The sequence below is a fragment of the Strix uralensis genome, chromosome 17, assembly GCF_047716275.1.
Source record: "Strix uralensis isolate ZFMK-TIS-50842 chromosome 17, bStrUra1, whole genome shotgun sequence".
NCBI classification, from domain to species: domain Eukaryota; kingdom Metazoa; phylum Chordata; class Aves; order Strigiformes; family Strigidae; genus Strix; species Strix uralensis.
Genome location: NC_133988.1, coordinates 12651215 through 12675132, shown reverse-complemented (window position 1 = coordinate 12675132; position 23918 = coordinate 12651215). Strand labels below are relative to the sequence as shown.

Below are 23918 nucleotides of genomic sequence, written 5' to 3'. Positions count from 1 at the left end.
AAACAATGCCTTTTACAATTTTGGGGGCAGATGCATCTCTGAATCAAAATAAATTAATTCAGATGCACACTACCTCCTTTAATAAAACTATTAGCAAAGGGCAGAATATTGACGTTTCTAATTGCTGATAATGTGTCAGTAGCCAAGTTTTCTGTCTTCTTTCCAGAAAGGTCTTGAGAAATTTGAAAAGGTTTTTTAACCTTTGTAGTAGTGGCTTTATATCACAGCCACTTAGAATTCAGATACACCGATAATGACCTATTAGAAAGAGAGAAACAGAAGTGACAGATTATTACTTAACAATTGGTACATCAGCTCTGCTCTATATAGTGCAGAAAGCAGGAATGTCAGTCACACTTGCTGTCAGGCTTTTCATTTTTTAAACGTACAGATAATTTTCTTTTGTCCAGTGAAGAAGGATCATATTATTTGGGATGTGCAAAGCAGAACAGGGTTATTTCAAATACAAGATATATTGTGTTATCATTTGATTTTGAAAAACTGGAGGCTAAGATACAGAGGGGGAGGGAACCACAAGAAGTCATCTGCTCCCTCTTCTACCTGACTCAAGGAACCTATGTTATTTCTGAATGATGTATAATCTGTTCTTCAAAGATCTCTTAGACTAGACTGTGTGTTTTCTTCTGCCCCAGACAATTTGCTATCGTTATTTTTATTACAAAGATTGCCTTAATGACAAACAAATCTTCCTTGTTGCAGTTTTAGCCCATTACCTCAGGCCCAGTTCATGAACATGGGAAATAGTTTATTCTTCCTAAATTTTTTAAGACTTTTATGTATATGGAGATAGTAATCATCTTTCCCCATAATCTTTTCTAGGCTGAACAATCCCAATTCTTTCAGTTATTCCTCACAGATCTTATTTTCTAGTCTTTGATTTATTCTTCTTGTTCTTTTTTATTTCTTTTCAATTGTGAAAGCTTTTCTTGGCAGTACAGTTCTCAAAATCAGACATAGTCCTTTAGCTGAGACCTTGCTAGTACTGAGTAGGAGTACCTCACATATTACAGGTGATACTCCTCTTTGTACAATTTACTGTGGGAGGGTTCTTTGGTTGGTTTGGTTTTGTTTTTTAACCACAGCAGCATTCAATTGCTGACTTATGTTCAGTTTGTGATCTACTATAATCCCCAAATGCTTTTCTGAGATCAGCTTTTCCTGTTGAATATTTTCTGTCCTGCGTTCATAGGATTAGTTGTTCCTACAGGAAAGAAGCAACTTACATTTAACTTTATTGCATCCCATTTTTTTAAGCCCTATCTCCAATACTGGATTTTAATCCTGTCCTCTAGTGTTCTTGTGGTGCTGTAGCGTAGGCTGAGAGCTTAGCTGCAGCCGTGGCTGGTTGTACAGCAAACATGATTTAGCATGATACTACTGGCAGTCTTGCCATCACCCAGAATGCCAGAGTGGACTAAGCAGCTGGTCTTTTCCTGGTGAGATGCAGGGCTGGAAAATCAGGATCCTCATGCAGGTCAGAGTGCCTTGAGCTCTTGTCTGCTAGGCTTCTCACTTCCCTTCTCTCCTATTTTTCTTAATATTTGACTTCATGTTGAGGCCTCTGATTATTCAGTGCTGCAGGCATGAGCAAAGCTGACCTGGAGAGAGTTCTAGTGACTCCCAGGCAGTTTGTTGCAAGTTAAACCTGAATGATGAATTTACTCTGCTGCTCGTGGCATAAAAGTTTCACCTCACTGCATAATCAGGTCTTTGTTTTTGTCTTCTTGGCAGTGGTGCAGGGCTTGTTTCTTTTTTGATTTGTGTGTGTATGATTCTGATATGTCTTGAACTTCATAAATTACCATTAAATGCAAATATGGGTAAATCAGGGTAAGTTTTTTTTTATCTGAAACTCGTTTCTATTTATGGGATTTCTCTCTTCTTCAAAGGAACCTGTCCCTTTAAATTAGATTTCTCTATCAGTAATACATATCAGTTGCTAAGGAAAAACTGGATCTAAGTAGAATCATTTCAAAGCAGAGCTGAAATAGCCTGAAAAGATGTCCTGTCACTTCCATAAACTCTCTTGCTGTTCCTTTGCCCTGGAGTCCTTAGTTTGCAGTATTTAACACTCAGAGTCACAAAAAAATAAGGCTTAAGGAATTCAGGCAAAATATTAATTTCAGAGGACATACAGCACTTACAGTAGCCAAATACACAGCAGAAAATATGTTGAATCTGCTTTTTGGTGAACTTATATGGGTTATTCAATGCTTGCTTTGGAAGTCTACAGACAGAAGGGTAGTTGGGTTTGTTACTACGTTTTTTTTCACATATGTTGAGATCTTCTCCTTTGCGTCTGTTTCTGGACTTACCAAAATGGAACAAAATTTTCAAGTTTGGATGACTGAAGTTAAGCTCCCAAAGCCTTGCATTTCACTACAGCGCTCTATTGTTCAAAAATGCCAGGTACTAAGCAGAATTTGGCTGGGGGATGGCTGGGGGTGGTCTCTGCCTTTGAAATCCAGGAGTTCCTGAGAATGGCCTTAGACTTTCCAATAATGTTATTTATAAATCTGACTCTGATTTACTGCCTTGGGTAGTTTTGTTTTCATATATGCCATAGGAATTATTTAGGGTTCTTACTTTTCTAGAACAGTCAACATTCCTTTTTTAACTTTTTTTTTAAGTTTGATGGGATTTCTTCAGAGCTGTAGGAGAACCTGAGAAATAACGAGTTGCAAGATGAAAAGAAAATCTGACCTAGATTTCAAACTCACTAAACTTCAATTGAAAACAGTATCAACAATATCAGTGCCCCATTTTGCTGCTGTTGACATCAGTGGCTGCAGTCCTCATGACTTTGGTGCTGAGGATTTTGCTGAATATTTTAGTCACTTTATAGAATTGGAAGTTGAAAAGTTGGAGAAAACTGCGAAATTCTTCCTGCATGGGGAATCTTGGGAATACAGTGATGCTGAAACTATTTAAGAGTTAGCTTAGTTGATGGTATATTGAAAGGCTTTTGTATGCCACGACCCAAGTTCAAACTTCAAATTTCCTTTTTATTTTCCCTGTAGTTAATAGCATCACTAACTCCTTCTGGATTCCTTACATTGCTTCATTGGCCATATCAAAGGAAATTAAATAATCTTGAAACAGTTCCAGATACAGAGTTCACAGAGAGGCCCCGTTTTTGCAATGGGCTTCGGTTCAAAGAGCAATATTTTACTTTCGAGGCTCTTGTATTCTTCCCAAACATTGCCAATCAAATACAGTTTAGTAAAAACTCTGAACTCATGTTTTGGAAGGAAAAGCCCCATATACTTAAAAAGTAGAAGCTACCTATGATGTGTGCCTGCCTGGACTGAATTTAGCTGCAGTTATGTTGCTCACTATTTAACAATGTGCAATACAGCTGATTGTTTATTTAGCAGATAAAATATAATTGGGATTTTACTACATTTTACCAAGTTGCACCTATTTGAAGATGAGATTTGATCATTAGCCACTGAGAACTAATACATCTTTCTTGAGTATAAGTCCAGTTGAAGAGCCAATGCTTGCCTTTTGGAAATCTCCTTAGCTGTCTCTGAACAGCGCTGTGCTTTGTTTTGTGTACAGGACACGGAAATTCTGAACACTGCAATTCTCACGGGAAAAACAGTGGCAGTGCCCATCAAAGTGGTCTCCATTGAGGAGAACAGTGCTGTGACAGACATCTCTGAATCAGTTGAGTGCAAATCCTCTGATGAAGACGTCATTAAAGTAAGTTCATGCCATGTATTGGCTTCTGAAATTTCATGTCCTTTTATACACAAAAGGATCATAGCCTGGGAACAACCACTAAATCGACTCCTGCAAATTAATTGTACTACTGTTTCAAAAGCATAAGGAGAGGCATTTTTAAGGAGAGAGTTAGGTGTAACAGTACATCCACCACACTGACTTTCAGTAGAGTTTCAGGGTTTAATTTTTATTTGTGTCCTAATTTTAAAATGTCTTTGTAATGTCACACCACGTCCTCTGTGCACAGAGTTCATTCACTGCAAAAACAGCTCTGCTGTTAGTACTGCCTCTCCAGATGTTTCTTATCACCTTTCCAGCTGTGATTATCACCTCCACAGCTGCATCAGTGGAATGGATTGGATGAGTGTTCCCCAGCAACTGCAATGCAAAGTCATCCTGGTCAACTTCATGTTCTGCTGAGAGCTGTTTTGAATTAACAGCTTGATTCTGCACAGAAGTGGCCAGACAGCATTCACATGACTGGTCCATCAATTTAGCACCAGCAGCTTAATGTCACGCAGTAACACACACCAGTGGGGTAGTATTGTCTTAAGGCAACACAGCTATTTCTGCTGTGAAGATGTAGTCAAGGCCCTGAAGGAAACTCACAGCTGTGCAGGGAGTCGGTACAGAGACAATGCTCTGCATGAATCCCGCTGCAGTTTCCACACAGGACTTTCATGGTGCATGGTCTTTGAGCAAGCGTGATTTTACCCTTGGTCTGTAAGCTCTTTTGAATAGGGATTTTGTTATATTATGTGATTTTACAGCATATAGCACAGTGGGCTTTGTGATGACACTCTTTAAGTGTCTTTAATATGCTATCAGCTCTCTTGGATGTATAGTATACAAATAGTAATGCCACAGTGTTATGTACTACAGTCAGCTCAGTTTGTAGGTTCATGGAAGTCAGTAAAACTCCTGTGAACTTGCAGGAGCCAACAGTTTGCTGCACTATTGTAGAATTTATGTAGAAGCATTTGTTATACAAGTAACCAAGTAGGTGGGAAAAATAGTCATACTTTGAACTAATGAAGCCATTATAGAATAGTTTTACAGAAACCTTTTTGCTTTCAGTGGATCCTTCAGAACCAAACAAATCACTCCAGTTTGCTGGGGCTTGAAGTGCTCCCATATATCAGATGCTTTACAGAGTTTTTAATCTCAAAGAATTCCTGTTAACCTTTTTCCTAAGGTAGCCACCTAACTACAAATCAAAGTAAAAGCTGGAATTTGGTTTAGGGATCATCATGATTGTAACTTTATTAGAAACCACATACCTGAGTAAGAAAAAATACAAGATAGCATTCAGAAATTAAAAAAACCCAAAAAAAACAAAAAACAACAAAACCAGAAAATTACTATGTGATCATCCAGATTATCCATCTTACTTAAAGAGCTTACAAAATTTCACCAATTCCAGCCCCATGAAGATTTCTTCTTTTCAACAGTGAAAATGACCAGCATTAAGTTCTTCCATTCAGAGGAAGACTCAAGTCAGGGGGAAAAAAATACACATCTGATGGGCATTTGTTATACGTCACCGATGATGCATAGAAAATGACAGCACAGTGATATCCTAAATAAAAATCCCTCTGCAAAAATGACTTCTGGGTTTTATAGCTTTGGAGCATATTGATCAAGGAGAAATGAAATTCCCAAATCTTGCAAAAAAAGAGAGTGTTCTCTCAGTAATTGCAGTACAGCCTGGACTATTGCAGTTCTCCAACAATTTATTTGGAAAGAATGTTTTCTTGAAGCACTATGTCCTTTGATTAGCACTTGGGACCCTGCTGTGCTCTTCTCTTATTTTCTACAGAAATAATTTATCTCCACTAAAAGCGTTGCTTAAAGTGGAGCCTGTTTGTACTATCAGAACATTTTTAAGTGGCTTCTAGAAGCTTCCCTGTCTAGCCACTCTGAAGTTGAAGTGAAACAAATAACTGGAGGCTAACACACCGTGTTTATTGGAATCAACTAGAGAATTTTTTCAGGTGTAATTTCTTTCTCCTCAGAAATGTTTTGAAATTGCTCGGATGAATAGAGGAACTATCTCCTGTGTATTTAGAAACATACGCAGAATCTCTAGAGGAATGCATCTGTGACATGAGTGCTAACTGCTATAAAACATCCAGCTAGTTAAAAAATAGAGTTCAATGAAATGCTTTGAATAGAAAGGTTTGATCTCATCATAAAGGAAAGGGCTTTTTCTTAATCTAGAATGTTCCAGTTTCCAGGAAATTTCTTTACGTGGGAAAATTAAGTTTGGGGTTCAAGTCAAATTGACATGTTCATACTGGTTCTGATTTTAAAAGTCACTCAGAAAGCTTCAAATGGAGCACAAAGACCTTCCATCCTTAATTCATTTTAAAATTCCCCATCAAGCTTTTATGCTAAATTCTTTGGATATATCATCATCCTCTGTAAAATACTGGTTTAGGGACCTTGGGAGTAACCTTTCTGTTTAAAACCAAAAAAATCCAGTCATCATAAATTATATCAGTTGGGGAAAGATCATGGTTTCTTCCACAAAGAACGTGTGCATGTGTTTACAGTTCTTGTTCCTGAGCATCCCTCTTGTAGCAGAACCAAAATGTGTTTACAGGTATGAAAGCCTGTAGAGTAATTTAAACCACAAACTAAGGAAAAAAAAAAAAAAAAGAGTTATTGATGAGAGCTATTTAATACTTAGATGTATTATCATCTAGAGGTTCACACAGATATTTTTGTTTGATTTCAATTGTGTGGAATTTCTGATAACTTTGAATTCAGGTAAACATCACGGAGTTAGGCTAGAAATTGAACATGATCAGTGCTTATTAGCACTTGGCTTGTAATATTTAGTCACCAAGTGTCCATTTGTATGGTTCATGTAAAGAGCCTGAAGGTAATGTTTCTGCCCAGCAATTTGAATGGCCATCAAATAAAAACTTATTTATATTAATTTTTATGGTGCTTTCAGTTTGGCTGCAATTACATTACTCTCAGTAACAGAGCCCAGTGGAAATCTAAACCTAAGATATAGCTGCAAATAACAGGTAATAGTTTCCCCAGTGATAAGCATGGTCTCGAGGCAACTCAGTGTACAGTTTGTGTCCTGTCTTAATCTGCTGACTACTACTCCTTTTACTTTTTTTTTATTGTCTCATAGTTTCAACTCTTTACTTCCAAATTTACAGTTGATTTCTTGAATTTTTTTTAAGTCTTTGAACGCTCTAGACCTTCACATAGTGGTCCAACCTTTAAAAAGTGGACACAAAATTTATTAGGGCACTAAAAATGATGCAACGGCCAAATTGTACTTTGCTAAGCTGGAATCTACCAATAGGATCCATATATCTGGATCCATTAATAGTAATTGTAGTTGCAAGCATAGGCTGCTTTTCATCTCCTGGAAATTCAAGTGGAATGTGGCTGCTTTCGCTGGTGCTTTTGTACAGTTTGCTCAAGAGCAAATACTGCCTCGGGTTCCCAGGTCACCTGGCTGCTAAAACAGATGCGGCTTCATGCTGTGAAGAAGAGCAGAGTTTCAGAAGACTTAAAATGTCTTGTGACGATTCCAGTTTGAAAACTCTTCATAATGCTTATGAACTTGAGGATGGCTTTTTCCATGAAAATAACCTGAGTTTAAAAACCTTCAGTGCTACACGTATTTCAGAAGCTACTGTAAACATTTTGAGCTTGTATTTCATCATTCTTGTACTAGCTTTTATCCTGTTGCTATATGAAGGGATGCTCTATACATGGTATTGTATTCTTATTGTATTGCTGTTATTTATAATTAGTAAATTAAAAGCTGGATACTAGTCTCAGTGTATTAGCCTTGAACCATACTCTAAAGATCTTATTTACTACTCTCTTTTCATTTTTAAATGGCATTAATAGCTTTGAGATATATTCAGATCAAAACACGATTCAGATAATGTTAGTCCACACATGCAGCTGCTGTGGTTGTCACTGGAAACAGAAACATGGATTTTACCTTTAGGTGCCCCTCAGTAGTTTTTAATGAACAGTGGGCTCTTGGTTTCATTGGGGCTGATGAGCAGAGGTTGACATTAACCACAGGTAAAGGCCGCTGCAAGAATGTTAGGAATTTCTGTTAGGAGCTAAAATCCAGGACACAGTGTCACAGCTGTCCCTCTCTTATCGCAGCAACTTGAAACAAAATCCCAGATCAAAGTAACAGTGAATCGCTGGGGGCTGAAAATCTGGCTAGGGGGGTTTTATGGCTGAACTCCGGCTTAATAGCTAGAAAAGACTGGGACTACTGCTGGTATCATCATTTTCAAAGCAATAGTGATGGGACTTACAGACAGCTGTCAAGGTTACAGATCTTGTTTAAAGGCCCAATCCAGTAATCATTTACACACATGAGTAACTTTACTGTGAATACTGCTGACATCAGGGAACATACTCATATGAAATAGTCATTTAGGATTCATAAATGTTTCAGACATTTTGCCATTTGTGGTGGAAACAGCTTATGAAATTAAATTAATTCTTACTAAGTAGACAGAACCTCATGTTGAAATGTCTGCTGTCCATTTGTGAATCTATTCAGATTAAAGGTCAGTCTGGATGCTGTGTAACACATGATGCAGGAACGTCTCAGTTTGCCAGTAAGGAAGCTGACAGATAGACATACTCATAAGAGATAAATAGTTGTGTACTAATTGTAGTGACTTATTTTAAAATTGTGTATCTGGAACCATATCACAATACCCTATTTACTAAGGAAAATTCATCAGCACTTCATTATTTCATATAATGCTTTGCTATTGTCTTAATATACCCAATCTTACACAAATAGCTACACTTCAACCTCTTCAGTTTATTTAACTACAGAGAAATTTCATGGCTCTTCCTTGTTTTCCAGTATTTTCAAAACTTGAAATGTGTTTTAAAACTAAATTCAGAAGCATTGTTTTCACTTTGGTAGGCAGAGGAACCACTAGTTAGCAGCATCCGTAGGTATTTTTATTAAGAGTTACGCATTTTTCTGCCAGTAGGTTGCATGCAGTCCCAAGCTGAGTGGCTGAGCTACAGGCAGCTATTAAAGAATCAAACTCTTGAGCCTCAGCCCTGCACTCATTAAAGTGCTGCACTCATTAAAGCCATCAGGAAAGCTCACCCTGAAATTTTAATGGTATGGGGACAGTCCCTCAGGCTCCTTAATGTTTCATCATAGTACCATGGCTATTCCAGAAAAAAAAGTCTTAAGAAAAATAAGATCTATGGATGCCCTTTCATCATATTGTTTAGGCACCAAATAGAAAGATACGTACTCTGACTCAAACCAGTGGCTATACACTGGGACAGCATGACCCCTTGCTCTCTGAGTATAGGGGCTGGATGCCAGACTTAGTAATGCAAAATGAGGCTTCTGGCACTAAGGGAAATCATCCTGCCCTTTGTTTGTAGTAGCCCTACCTAGAAAAGTGTGGTTATCCATGCATAAGTGAGGCTGATACTCTGTTAGTGAGAGCAGAGGTCCCCACACTTTGTACATATATTGACCTGAATGGGGATCAGCTTCTCCCCACAGCTGGTGGACTGATGGGGGATAATGTCCCGCTGCAGCACCAGTTTCTGCTACCTGATCTACTTACTGTAAGGGCTCAGCTGGTCCCTGGATCCCTTTGAACTTTCCAGACATGCGACCAGGAAAGAGCAAAACTGACGCTCAGGAAATGGTGAGATGGGAACAGTGATGACAGAAACATTGGAGTGATGGAAGGCTGTGAAGGGTTACGTTAAAGAAAGTGCTAGTGCCAAAATACCTTGGTCTGTCAAGACCTGTATGAAGATGTATGGGAATCAGGGTGTGACTGTCCTTACCTGCTGAAGCATATGGAGATGCTCAAGATTGTTAAGGAAGGGCCTAAATATCTGGTGGGTTGCTCTCCACAGGGCTAATTCAAGATCTAGTCCTCTTCCTATTGAAATTAAAGTGTTATACCATGAACATTACAGAACTGATGTCATAGAGAATCAGTGCTTCTGGTCTTAAACATAGCTTGGAGATAATTGTACTTGGTTTAGTGAAACATTATAACAGATAGTGAGAAAATACAAAAATGAGGAATCTGCTAAGTATCTGTTAGAGGAAAGTGAAGTCTGCTCAAAACAAAGCTTCCCATGGCATCTGAAGTTTCTTCCCTGTGCTCTCTTAGCAGCAGCATCTGGAGACAGATAATGATGTGGTGGGTTGTGATGAAGTGTGATGCAGATGGTGATTTCAAGGGGAAGCAGAGTTTCAAAAGATTTCATCCCATTAGAAACCCTGGCACGTCACGGGCACATTATATTTTCCCTCATACCTTTCAACTCCTGCTGCATACGGCAGGGTAAGAGTCCAAACTTGCATTGCATTTCTGCACCTCAGCATACACATATATTCTTTGTATGGGGCTTTATTGCAAAGCCTTCAAGACTCAGAGGATTTAGGGCTTCACATTATGCTTTTAGTGCAGGTTATAGGAGAAAATAAAAACAAGGGGCTGACTAGAAAGAACTGCTTGTTCCTACCAGCTATTTTGATTGAGGAAGAACAATAACTTCCAATAAAAAGCTCCTACAGTGAATATAATGCAATTGATTTATCGCTCATTTTTTACTTACATCTAAAAAAACTCTATTTGGAGTTTGTTAGCTAGGTGCAACTGTTGTAGAGCTGAGCATGCTAAATAACTAGTAGGTGGGTAAACTTCTGATTAAACCAGATCTCATTCCTAACTCAACCCTGTAAAACAAAGGGAGAAATGAAAAGTCCCACTAGATGGGGTTTCCAGGAATCCAGTGTGGTCTAATACTAGACAGGCCATATTCCGTGCAGTCACTTTAATATAACGCTCTCTTCTGTGGTTTTATGGAAGTCCCGCAAGATTCAGTGAAAGCACCAAGGGGTCAGTCTAAACAACAGCAGCTGCTGCCAGTCCTCCTCCACTGTAATATTCAGGCAGCTACTTATGGAGTTTTGATGCCTCTTTCAGATACTTCAGTCCACACAGTCAAAATTGTAGCAGTACCCTCATTTAAAAAAATAAACTAGTCATACAGCTTTCTGGAAGGAGTGTAGAATAGTTGAACTACTCTTTATAAGGTGTCTGTGTGTTCATTCTCAGGCTTGCAAGTCTTCCCTTGGCTAGCTCCAGAATCAGGAGCTGAAAACTCAGTCCGTGTGAGACTGCACTGAGAGCCAACACAGTGCGCTCCTTTTGGGTCCTGAGCTAGGGTCTCTGCAAGGAGCTGCAGGGACACACCAGCAGGCTTAGAAAAATCATGGGATCTCCATCACATCCACTGCATGGTGCAGATACCCCCAAGGGCCGCCACAAATATCCTTCCTGAAGTTTATGTTTGGTTGCTGATGAACTGAAAATACAGTTCTACTCACCACACCCTCTATCTCCTTGTGAGTCCAAACCCAGCAGCCTATTTCTCCCATGGCTCCTCTTTTCTCTTCTTATACTACGTGTTCCTGTGATTTGTGTGAAACTGGAAAGCTTTAAAAACAGGAAAGAAAGTCACAGCATGGAAATCCCACTGTTTTGCTGTTCTGAAGCTGTGTGACTTTGTAGGCTTTTCTTCTGGTAAATCTAATATGTTATGTTATATTCTGAACAGAATTGCAAATAAAAAGTCCACCTCCTTGCCCTCCTCCGTACTTTTCATAGTCCTGTGATTTACTGGGATCAATATACGTCAGTAGAGCAGAAAAACTTCAGAGGAGCTTTAGAAGAATGAAGCTTTACCACACACTTCTGTCAGATGCAAATACGGCATATAGGCCAGCAATACATGGAGCTTTCACAGAAGATGGTATATCCTTAATGCATACCACTACTCCCCAAGCAGTCAGCCTCTGTGGAAATTGAAACTCAAAATTGACATGGTCCGAGATACTTAAATTCGGCAATAAAAGTTGTAAATACCTTGCCATCACATAATATGCAAAAATTTCAAAAGCTGCTAAAGAAACTTTTAAACCATATCCTTGCAGACTTCTTTCCCTGTCATCTCATGCCTTCACCCAGCCCACTACCTGCATTAGTGAAGTCAGGATGGAGCACCTATACATCCCAAATGAAAAATCAAAGTGGAGTGGCAATAACAGTGCCTCAAGTTCCACAGAAAGTGCTTCAAAATCAACTTCAAAGCTGCAAGATCAAGACCAGGAAAGTAAATGGGAGAAATAACATTAGTCTTGTGACAGCTCTATAGCTATGATGGGAAGATAAGCAGTTTTCTCCAGACCTTTTTGAGTAATGCAGTCAGAAGAAACAATGGTTTGCTTCTCCTTTCCTTTTCTGCCGATAGCTGCAATTTACACATTGTGAATTCATATATTGTAGATGTATGTTAAGGTAGAAGATGACAAGCATTGTGATACTCTCAAATGTACAACTACTTTTCAAAGTGTGTAGATGGAATTAAAAATCCCTGCCTTCACCTTGTGATCCTGCTTTGCCATGCAAGATACTTGGGGCCATGCTGCATATATAGTCTGGCATATCCCTAGTGAGTGGGAGCCAAACTCTCTGTTTGGCCCCATTTTCAGAAATTACTTGACTCAAGAGTGCACAAAACAAGACAGATTTTGTTTTACGTGATAATGCTAGCTGCAGAGAGCTCCTGTGGCTCAGTGCAGCTACAGTTCAGCTTCAAAAGCTGGTCATTTGGGAGCAAATAGATGCCCTCCAGTCTCAGCTGGCATTTTGTGCCCCTTTTACTCTCTCAGTTCTGTCGTAGTGAATGATATTCAGTTAATTAAATGTACTGCTTCTGCTCTGCAAAGCTGCCAGCAAAATCTCTGTAATGAGATTAGATAATGTACAGCCTTTTCCCTAAGAAACGCTCTCTAGCTTTGGGGGTTTTCTACTTAGTTTTGCTAATCTGGCTGCTGATATTGAAAATGCAGACCCTCCTCAGCAGAGAGTCCAAATTGCGTCTAAATAATGGCCCTGATTTTACAGAGTTCTCCTCTTCTTCAGCGCTCAGGGCTCGATCCCCGTGTTATTATTGCTGGTTGCTGGGAACTTTGCCTGAGGACTGATCGCAGGGATTGAAACTGCGTTTGGAATGTGGTAGCTGTTTACAAGCACAAAGCGACACCAGTGTGCAAGCCGTGTTATCCATGGAAAACTGCAGACAGTTAGTTCTAAGAGAAGCAGAATGAGGCTTAAATCAGTTATTAAAGTGTAATACCTGCCCTGCTCCCTCATCACTGTTTCCAGAATGGGAGTAATTATTCCTCAACTATTTCACGAAACAAATTCTTTTTCTTTTGGTGGGTCGTAGGTACAAACAACTCTTAGGGTTATTCTTGCATGTAATGTGAATAACCAAGCTTTTAATTTATTAGGATGACAGTCTTATCAGTGTTGAGTCTGCATTACTTTACCTTTATGCTCGCCCTGTGAGGGGAGCTTTTGGCTTCACTTTCTGAGTCAGTGAGCACAGCTCCAGCTGTAGTCAGCGGGAATAAGGGGTGGCTCTGGCAAGTCAAGTCACACTAGCAATTAGCAACTCCTCTAATGGATGCTTCCATTTTAAAGGCTGCTCTAACAGTGTCACAAAGCTGTAAATATCATTCCAGAGATCATGGAAGAGCTCAGGACTGAAGTCTTAACAGACTTAAACAGTTTAACATGAAAAAATGGATAATATGGGCCTTGAGACAGCTTCCATTTCCCAGTAGTAGGTTATTCAGGATTATGCAGCCAGGCATTGAAATCCTTCTTATGAAGCAGTTGCCATCACTTCATGTTCATGTAGCCTAGGATTTCCTTTTTCTATAAAACCATAGTGCTTAATTGGAATTAAGGCTAGAGTCCTATATAGAGTCTCTCTGAAAACCTCTAGAATTTAATAGAGGATAATTTCCTTTCTATGGAGGATGTTGTTAAAAAAAAAAACTCATAGAAGGAGTTCTATAGGAAGGATATGAATGTTACAAAATTCTAAAGGATTGTCCAAAAAGCTTGTGGAATGATTATCGCTGTCTAATATTTTCTATATATTATGTGTCAGTATATTCAGTGGGGAAGTCATTCTGGTATTCCTTAATGGAATGAATGACTTTGTTCACAAAGCTTAACCTCCATGAGCTTCAGTTGCCCTTCTGGTATGTAAGAGTGATGATACTGAGCTGAAATAGTAGGAGTGTCATATATTTGAAAAATGCTGATCACTATTCTTTACTAATTATCCTGTAAATTTTTTCATTGAAATTGAGATTCCTTTAAGAGATACTGGAGAAATCTTTTTGCTCGTAGAAGTGCTTTCATAAATATTTAAGCATTTATGTAACCTTTGAATATTTTAGCAACATTTACATTAGTATAACAAAAATGGGTAAATGGGTTTACACACCAAAACACAAGATTCTGAACCTGATGAATACAAGCAGGACATCTACCATTATCATATCTCCTCATTTCTGTTCAGTCTTAAAGTTCTGAGACTTTTTAAACCTCAGGGTGTTTAATTAAGGACAAACCACACAGACTTCTACCTAGAAAATGGACTGATGCCTCACAAATTTTCAGTGTTCCTAAACTTGACAGGATTGCCATGTTAAAAATGTCTCTTTTTGTCCTTTAGAACTGTCCTTCAGAGACTGGGCTGGTATCTCCAGAGGTAAAAAACCACCAGGAGAATAAACAAGCTTAGACTAGACTAGACTCACAGAGTCACTACCACTCATTTATTTTTAGGTCTTATAGTTGTTCTTTCCACTCCTGTGTACAACACATACAAAACAGAACAGACAGTGTTTTGAGTTCACCATCTTTTGAAAGACAGTCTTAGCTTATATTTGACATGAAATTTGTCTTTCGTAAACTATCTGCCACCACCAGTAATTGAATGAAGATTTCTCAGGAATGTGTAGCGGAATTTAACACAGCAAAAGCGATATTCTTACAGAAGCATCAGCAACCCCTTTATGGCTGCAGAGTCCAAGCCAGTACATTGTCTCATCCTTTGTGGTGACCTCAAGCAGCTCATGCTCCCTTCTTGTAATTCTGCAAAACAGAGGTCATGGTGGGATCAAGACCTTAATCTGAAAGGAGTAAGTAAAGGAAGACGCAGAGGTTCTGCATTTGACTGGTAATGGTACTAGGAATTTCCTTAATATTCACTGCAGCTAATCTGTTCACTACCAGATCACAGATGGAAAGGTACATTTGTTCCCCAGATCACAAAGTCACATAGTGCCATAGGTAGTGATTCAGGAGTGACTCTCTCTTGATTTCCAGGCAGTAGTTTTCTCTGTCAGCTCAATAAAGTGTGATTTGTTGCAGAGAGATTCTATCCAAGTCATTTGGAAAGGCAATGGCCTTTGTTACAAAGGGGCACAAAAATATAATGCCAGAAAAAAGAAAGACAAAGAAGAAACCTCTAGGGAATTGTGCTTAGCCCTGTCTTCTGCTGTCTAGCTTCTTTATTTTAGTTTTAATCTGGAGAGAGAAGTTAGAAAAATAGAAAAAAGGGGGAAAGTAGCTGAATGCAGCTTAATAATGAAAGAAACTGCTGAAATAGCATCAGAAAGCTCTTTAAAATGCAAAACTTCTTGCTGATCTGCTATGCAGAATAGAAGAAAAACAATCACTTAAAGGTGGTGGCTAAGCAGGCTTTCCCTTCATCATCTCTCACTTCTTCTGATGCCAAAGATGAAAAGCACTTTCAGAGGGAAGATGTTTTCATAGTAAAAGCATAAATACTCCAGGAGATGAGAGATAGATCACTGCTCACAGACTCTCCAGCTTCTATTAGAAAATTCCTTAGACTACTGTGGACAGGACTCACAGATGAGAGCCGGTCATTGTACCGTTCCGTGATCTTCTAGAAGCATTGGAAAACCCTGGAGGAAAACAGAGACATTCTTTTATCTATCAAAATGCTTAAACAAATATACTTTTTTAATTAAAAAGAATTTGAGTTCTAATATGATCCCGTTTAATTTATTACTCTTTTAAATCTCTTTTCGACTGTTCCTGCATGATTCTATGTGACAGTGTTTTAGGTTGTCCCTACCAGTCCTGTGTTTCCATCTGTTTTAACACCACATTAGAACAGATCAAAACATTTTTGCCAGGTCTGCATTGAATAGCTCCAAAACCAAGTTGGCTCTGATGTTATTTCCATCTGAGTTAATCTGAGCTAAGGGCATCTGTTGTTGCACCACATAACCCCTACCCTTTTTTTGTGAGGGGTGTCTGCTTAGCAAATCAGATCTTATATGTGACTTGCTGATGTTGTAAATTGTAGCGAATCAGTACATCCGGATTTGTTCTCTGAGGCTGAGAAATCATTTTTATTTATTTTTTAAGTGACACTAAGAGACAAGTGCAAGGGAAGCAAACCCACTTGCTTTCATTCTGCTAGCCTGCTGAAGCTAAGCTTAGCTGTGTCGCTTACAGAAGCTGTGGACTATGGAATAGCTTTAATTGGACATTTCTTGAGAAGGAGTATCCTTAATCCTGTACGTATGGAGAGCACGAACACATTGTGAATTAGACGCTGAGATACTTTCTCCTTTTCCTCCCCTGTATAGCACTAGTTGGAAGTCTGTTGCCTTTCTTTGTCAAAAGCAATCAATGTTGCTTTGAGAATGGATACCTGAAAGAAAGCACAGTAGTTAAAATGCATACAGTAATACAATACAATATAAGCTTTGCTCCTCCTGTACTCTCTGTGTGCTACCTCTTTATCAGAAACACAGGAACAGAAGAAAGAGCATGTGTGAGAACGTTAGCAATGCTTGTGCTTGGTGAAAAGAATAATGTTTTCCTCAATGCAACTCATAAAGACCTGCCACCATTGCTGATGCATGTCCAGTAATAAATATTAACCTGTAGCAATTTTAAAGGCTGCGTGGTAGCTACAGCAGCCACCTCCTTAGGATGCTGTATATATTTGTTTAGGCATTTGTTTGTAGCATACCCATGAAGGCATATAGCAGCTTTACAAATACAGATGGAGATTGGATCTCAGCCCAGAACCATTTAGGAATTGCAGTTTTGCTACTATTGTTATTGTGTATTTTCCCTGACAGTCACATTTGTTCTGTTACTGACAACACTGGCCTTTAGGTAATATTAAATCATGCACCTGGTCAGTCTGAAGCTGAGTATGTTATCAGAAATCTTTTATCAGCATGTGCATGTAGTTTACTATGTGCATAAATGAGCAACTTGTACAACTAACTCAGAAAGTTCATTCATTTGTCTTTGGGATGAATTCCATAAAAATGAATGGGATGGAACCAGTTTCAGGATGGCAATGGCTACTGCTCCAAGCAGAATTAAATTAGATCTTATTGACAAGCCTCCCAAAAGCTTCTGCTCAAAGGAAGGTAGGGCTAAGGAAAGAAGAGCCATATCTGAAGCTGCTTTGTCACATATTCCAGACATAGGGGCTTCTCCCCCAGGCACACTCACTACTTCCCATTTGGCTCTAGAAGTTGTTTTGTGCTCCAGGTGCAGTGCAGTTCTTGACTGTTGCTGACCAAGGCTCTCTGGGTTGTGTTGTTTAGACCAGTGGGGGAAAATGGAAAGAAAGAGCTGAACTGACTTTCCTGAGGTTGCAGAGGAAGACAGAAATCAGAGTCTCTGTCAGCCAGTATTCCCTGTTCCCTGAACTTCACTGAGGATGTTGTGCCATAGGTAACTTTCATATGTGGTATATTATTTAAATGTGAATTCCTTTTAATTTCAGCCATCTGAGAACTAGGTATTTGGTCTAAGATACTTCGCAGGATCTCCATCTCTGGTGGAGAAACATGGGCAGCTTCAGGGAGAGGGGTAATAACACTGCCAAGCATCAAGAGAGGAAAGTCACCCACTGGCCATTCCTGTTTCCATGCAACTGCGACAGCAACGACACAGCAGGCTTGCCTTAGACATCAGCAGCTCAAGTACAGGAGCTGAATGCCCCCAGTGTGTCCTAGGGGCTCTGTACTGCTCTAGGCAGAAATTCCTCCATGACCAGGAAGTCAAGGCTGTAACTCCTGACATGTACCTCTTGCTTGCATGTGCAGTTGGAGTGGTTTTCATGTGAAACATTTTTCATGATGTCTCCTCTCCCAGGGTGAAGCTGATGCAATGGCACCATAGAAAGAAGGAGCAGCCCATCTAGGAAAGAGTTCTGAATTACTGCATGGTGTTATATTATGCACCTCTGCTGCATAGTACTTTTAGGTTAGATCAAATAGTCATTCTCAAACAGCCTAGTGTAAACTAAACCCCTTTCTGTATTGCCTTTCAAGTTAATACATGTAAAAATAGGGCATGCCATTCATAGTGATAAAATGAAGACACTTCTGCCACCTTCAGACTTTTAAACCTGCCTTAGATGATCTGAGGGAGAAGCCTAAACAGCTCAATGGGTCAGGTACTGTTTTCAGTCACCAGAGCCCAGTTACAGCATAACCCTCTTAGGGAACGAGTCATAGAAATGTTTGTATTATGTTCTCTGAAGTTTCCTTTTACAATGACACCATTAAATATTTTACCAGAATGTGAGCAGTGCCTAAACCTGGCAGAGGATACAAACGGGATGTGTATGTCAAACTGGGAACAGTTAAGCTCCTGTATCTGTGGTCACAGAGGACATCCATCTGTTTGATTAGCCTGGGGACATAAGCATTTCCAGCTGATAATCTTCATTTGAATAAAATGATATTGAGAATGGCAGTGATGATCAAAAGGAGCAGATGATAATATAAATATATGTTCAGGTGGGGAGACACATTGCCACCACTAACGATACTCGTTATGGGTGATGAAATAGAATTCTGATGGGATGGGAGCAAGAGCGGGAGTTGAAGAGATCTGCTGGGTTTACTGTTAATTTCTGCAGACATACCAGCTCATTTAGTAATGTAACAGCTCCCACTGATAGCCACTTAATGGTTGATTAATGTGCCACAGGATTTCCCCAGACATTTATGACACCTTTAGGAATAGATATGACAATGACTTTATCACATGGAGTCACTTCATACTATCTGCATCCCTCTTAATGATTTATATATTCAGGAGTGATTTTATCACTAGTACTCAGTAACGTAATAAATGAGAAAACTCAATGGTCTGTAAATTACAACATTGATTAAAGAAGTGATTACTGGTATAACTCTTACATGACTGTGATAACGCTTGCTTATATTTCAGGACAGCATTTACGTGTTAATGATAAATCTACTGCAGTGTTTAGAAATGCTTTACAGCTTTAATCAAAATGTAAACATTTATAAACAGATAATGTTTATTGCGGGGGAAATGAGTAGACTTCTGTTACTCTTCAGTAGATGAAATCCACTCCAGAGCCAGCTCTGTCTTGATGACTCAAAGCAGTGTCACCTCCTGATGAAGGTAGTCATCAGGGTAGAGCTTTGATTTGCTGCTTGCCTCTACTGAGACCTGTTTTGGTTTTTTGGGTTCCTCTTGACCAAGCCGTGAAGGAGCCTTGCTCATTAGAAATTCCACACCACTGTGATCAGCTAGTGGCTCACTGCATAACAAACTGAAAATCAACCACCAACTTCATAGATTGTATCCAGTCTTTAGGCATCTCCAGCATAATTATGCCTCCTGAGCCAATGAAGAATTTTTCTGTTCAGCTGCTCCCATTGTTAAAGGCCATCATTAACTTGCATAAAGAGAAGGGAGCCTTTTTTATTTGTTTTTTGTTTTTGAGATGCCAGGGTTACACTTTGAACGTGTTTTTTTGTCGCAGTGATTACCTTTTCTTCTTTCTCTCTCTCTTCCCCCTGCTTAGGTTTCTGACAGATGTGACTATGTTTTTGTCAATGGCAAAGAAATGAAAGGCAAGGTGAATGCACTTGTGAACTTCACCTATCAGTATCTGAGTGCTCCTCTGCAAATCACAGTCTGGGTTCCACGCCTGCCTCTTCAGATCGACATTTCGGACACAGAACTCAGCCAAATAAAAGGCTGGCGAGTCCCAGTTGTTTCCAACAAGAGGTGGGTTTGAGTTGCTAAATTTCTTGGGTGTTTTTGTAAAATGAATGGAGTTGATTTTAACTCTCAGCAAGAACAGCTGCAGCGACTGCACCCGAAATGCAGCATCTTTCCCTGAGGAACAGCAGGACTGGAATCCCCAGGTTTGCACCGGACATCTGCAGATATAATAAAGCTTTTAAAATTCGTGGGAGTTTTGCTTCTTTGCATGTGTCTGTCCAGTGTTGTGCTCTGGTAAGGTCCACTTGTAGGGTTGTTGTTCCATCATCCTAGCTTAGATGAAAAAGTAGTATAGTCCATTTATATGGTCCTTCATCATGATAGGTAGCCATGAATCAGCAAAGGTCCAAAAAAACCAGAAGGGAGGGCTGTTATTTAAGGGGGTACTCTCCATTAGCCCTGAAATGTTAGTTTTCACTAATATTCTTGAAAACATTTCTTTATGCTTCATTTTCTTATGAAAAAAGACCCACCAGAGACAGTGATGATGAGGATGAAGATGAGCGGAAAGGAAGAGGATGCACTCTGCAGTACCAACATGCCACAGTGCGAGTCCTCACCCAATTTGTAGCTGAGGATTCTGGCCCTTGGGGTCAGCTGAGCTACCTGCTGGGCTCAGATTGGCAGTTTGACATTACAGAGCTGGTGATGGATTTCATGCAACTGGAGGATCCTCACATTGCCAAGCTGCAGGAAGGCAGGATTTTGATTGGACGGGAAGTAGGAATGACAACGATGCAGGTACTGTGCTCTAGACCGCCACATTCTTCCATTCCCACAGAGAACCTGTGTGTGGGCATAAATCCAGTATAGTGTTCTGCTGTCTTGGAACAGGATAATTTCCCATTACATTCCTGTGACCTTCTAGAGTCACATATAGCATTAACCCAACAACAGTGATCCAAGCTAGAGGTGCTCTGAGGCGTGCAGCATGGCCCGGAGCTGGAAGCCATAGAGCCTTCAGGGATGTTTAGGAGAGGCAGCATTTTCAGGTCAGTGAGAAGTCAGAGCTCTTGCCCCACATAGATGCAGGTTACTACCAGTCAGCTGATGGGCACCGTTATGACTTTTCAAGACAGAGATCTTTCGATGTGCCAAGCTTCTTTTGACTTATTTAAACATTAATTCAGGAAAATAAAATACAACCTGCTTAGTAACCCTGAAAGGCACAAGTGGCCAACACCATATTTCAGTTCTGCCCCAGCTGAATCCTTACTAAAGCCAGTGCATAAAGAGTACATATAGCTAATCTGGACTGTAGATATGAGATGAGGACGGTGGAGAAGACAGTATGTGCATGAACTCAATATCCTTAGTTCCATAAAGAAGCAGGATGACGCTTAGTTTCATTAAAGGGAAGGATATCCTACCACCTTCATGTTCCATGAGAAACAAAAAAGACGACATGAGAATTTCCAAGCAAAGAAGTGAAGAACAAACCCTAGATGTTGCTAACCTCCCTTTGAAATGGTTGAGAAGTAAGTCTGATGAGCTCATCCATACTGGAACACAGAATAACAGGGGATGAAAGTTTTAAGTCCACTCTTCTAGTGAAATGATGCAAATAACACAACTGAGATAGTGTAGCTCTCAGTACTGGATGCAATGTTCTCAGCCATAACGTCTCCACTCAGTGTTTTTCTGACCCTGCTGATGACATCAGACTGCCTTTTCAGTGGGCTCTGCCATTTCATTTCTATGCATAAGGCTTTGGAGACAAGAGGGAATGATGACCTTAAGAAAAGTTATTTTAATTGATCAACCTTTTCCTAAGTTGATTCTTCTGTGTTTTTCCAAAGGTTTTGTCTCCTCTGTCTGACTCCATCCTGGCAGAGAAGACAGTGACTGTGCTAGATGACAAAGTGACCATAACAGACCTTGGAGTCCAGCTGGTGGCTGGGCTTTCACTCTTTCTTCAGCCAAGTGCAGCAAGTAACCGGGCTATTATGGCTACAACCGTTGCTCAAGAGTTGCTTCATACTCCTAAGCAGGTAGTGTACACTCTGTATTTACTGTTGTTGCCTTTTGGGATGGGGCAGTGTTTTATCAATGTGAAGTACAAATGATAAATTCATAACAGTTTAGAAGTTAGACTTGAAACATGTCCATGTCAGTTGCTTTCCTCTAGAGGTACTCTGGCATTGTCTTCTCATTTCTTCCCTTCAAATATCAACTTAATCTGCAGTAAAAGTTCTGACTACAGTGAAGTTTATATTATTTACATTTTTAATACCCTTTCTTTAAATGATGCAACATCTGTTTTTTTCACAACGCAGGCAGTCTTTGGACAGTGATCCTTGTTTGTTATATGAGCCTGCCCTTGTTTTCCATGCCAGAGAGCACAGAGCTCTGTGTGTCACAACAATTTAATATTTCGAAGAGCTATAAAATAGAGGCAGAAGATAGCCAAATACATTTCTTTCCCTCCTGGAGTCACGGCAGACTGCCAGGCTCCTCTCTCCTTTTATTTTTTAGATGGATTTTGGGGGGTTCGTCATTCAGTTCATGTGCTGATTCTACTTATTTTAAGCCAGCAAATACCCAGGTCTGTAGAGGGAGTCTTTCAAGCAGCATGTTTCAGGTCACAACCCACATGGAAAAGAGGATTGGAGAAGACCACCAGATCAAGGCAAACAGTTGCTCTGGAACAGATTAAAACCAAGGGTCAGTAGCAGTGGAACAAGCTGTATGTTCATTGCTCTTTCAGTCAGTTGATTTGAAGAGTGGGACTGGGGACCATGCAATTAAGTCTATCCACAGCTACTCCTCTCCCAGAAACTGTATTTCATCTCGCATAGATAGGGAGAGATCTCAAGTCAAATTTTATGGCCCATTTTCATGATTATTGCTACCTAATTTTCTGGAACATAAAAATAATTTAGATTGTTTTATAACTTAATGACAGGAAAATGTCCAAACTAGAAGGACATGCTGCCCATCTGTTCCATTTACTGCATCCTGTAAACATAAGAATCTTATGTAATTAACCCATTTATACCCTTCTCCGGGGCTTAGAAACTATGTCTAACACATTGTCTTCAGACGAAGACTGTAAAAGCAAAAGCTAAAGTATGCCCAACCCAATTCTGTTATGTAGGACAGAGCACCATTTGTCCTGCAGCATCATGGGAAGAATCATGGCTTTGATTGCAGATAAAAGAGCTTGTGAATCTGGAAAGGTTGCACAGATATATTGTCAGCCTCTCAGATTTACAGATGATCTGTCCTGAGTATGGAAAGATATTTATCAACATCAGGTTATGGCATATTATGACAGGGCATATCAGTAGTGCACAATATGATATCTTCTATTGTATTATGGCATGGCAATATGATATGATGTGTCATTATATATCACTACAATTGGCAAGTTATGAAATAATTCAGAATAGTAAAAATGTGTAAATATAGTTTGGTTTGAAATTATTTTTCCCAGCATCTGTGTTATGGAATGATTTTAGTGAAATATTTTATTTAAGCTGATGTTCTTTTGCAAGACAATTTCAGTTTCCTCAGAGTGGCGCGTTTCTGATACAGAAGTGACTGGGCATATCAGGCTCTCATTCTGAGCAATGCCATCTGCTTCGGGTACTGCTGGGCAGTGTGGGAACTGCTGTCCCTACTGTCTTCTTCCTGGACCTACAGATAGCATTACTGTGTCATGCTCATTGGAGATACTGACTGTAAAACAGGAGGCAAGAGAAAATCAAGCACCTTTTTCTTAGTAAAAGAAGTTTAAAATCTGTTGTTTCTTCTCCAGATTCCATCTAGAAAAAAAACCCAACTACCAGAACCTAGACTCTATTAGAAGGCAATGGAAAACCTTCTCTACACCAGGATCTGGAATGCCCAAGGAAATCTGGTTGCTTAGTAGTAGTCCCAAATTAGTCAATTTTTCCCACTCCTCCTATGCACCGTGCCTTCTGTCCCAGTTTCCTGCAAACAGAGCAACACGTTCTTGTGGAATCCCACTTCAGTCTCTGCCTCTCCTCCCAGCTCCTCCAGTCTGGAGCCTGCCCACCATTGCCTCTGCTTGTCTTCCCACCACCTCCTCTTCACCTGGAGTAAGAGAAGTGTCCTGCCTGCTTCCCAGCTGAAGGCTTTGCTGGGAGCATCACTCCTCACTTTGGGGAATCTGTGAGGGTCAGTTCCTGCCCAAGCACTATGGGTGTTTGT

General features: G+C 39.8%; 1 protein-coding gene across 1 annotated transcript in view; it reads left to right on the top strand.

Annotated features, from left to right (window-relative positions):
* The window catches only part of TMEM132C (transmembrane protein 132C), a 222007-nt gene that overhangs the window by 188253 nt on the left and 9836 nt on the right, over window positions 1-23918 (top strand). Inside the window, exons 5-8 of the mRNA XM_074887463.1 lie at window positions 3586-3729; window positions 19540-19745; window positions 20210-20483; window positions 21542-21733. Coding sequence (XP_074743564.1) covers window positions 3586-3729; window positions 19540-19745; window positions 20210-20483; window positions 21542-21733 — 816 coding nt within the window. The remainder of the gene's footprint in view (window positions 1-3585; window positions 3730-19539; window positions 19746-20209; window positions 20484-21541; window positions 21734-23918) is intronic.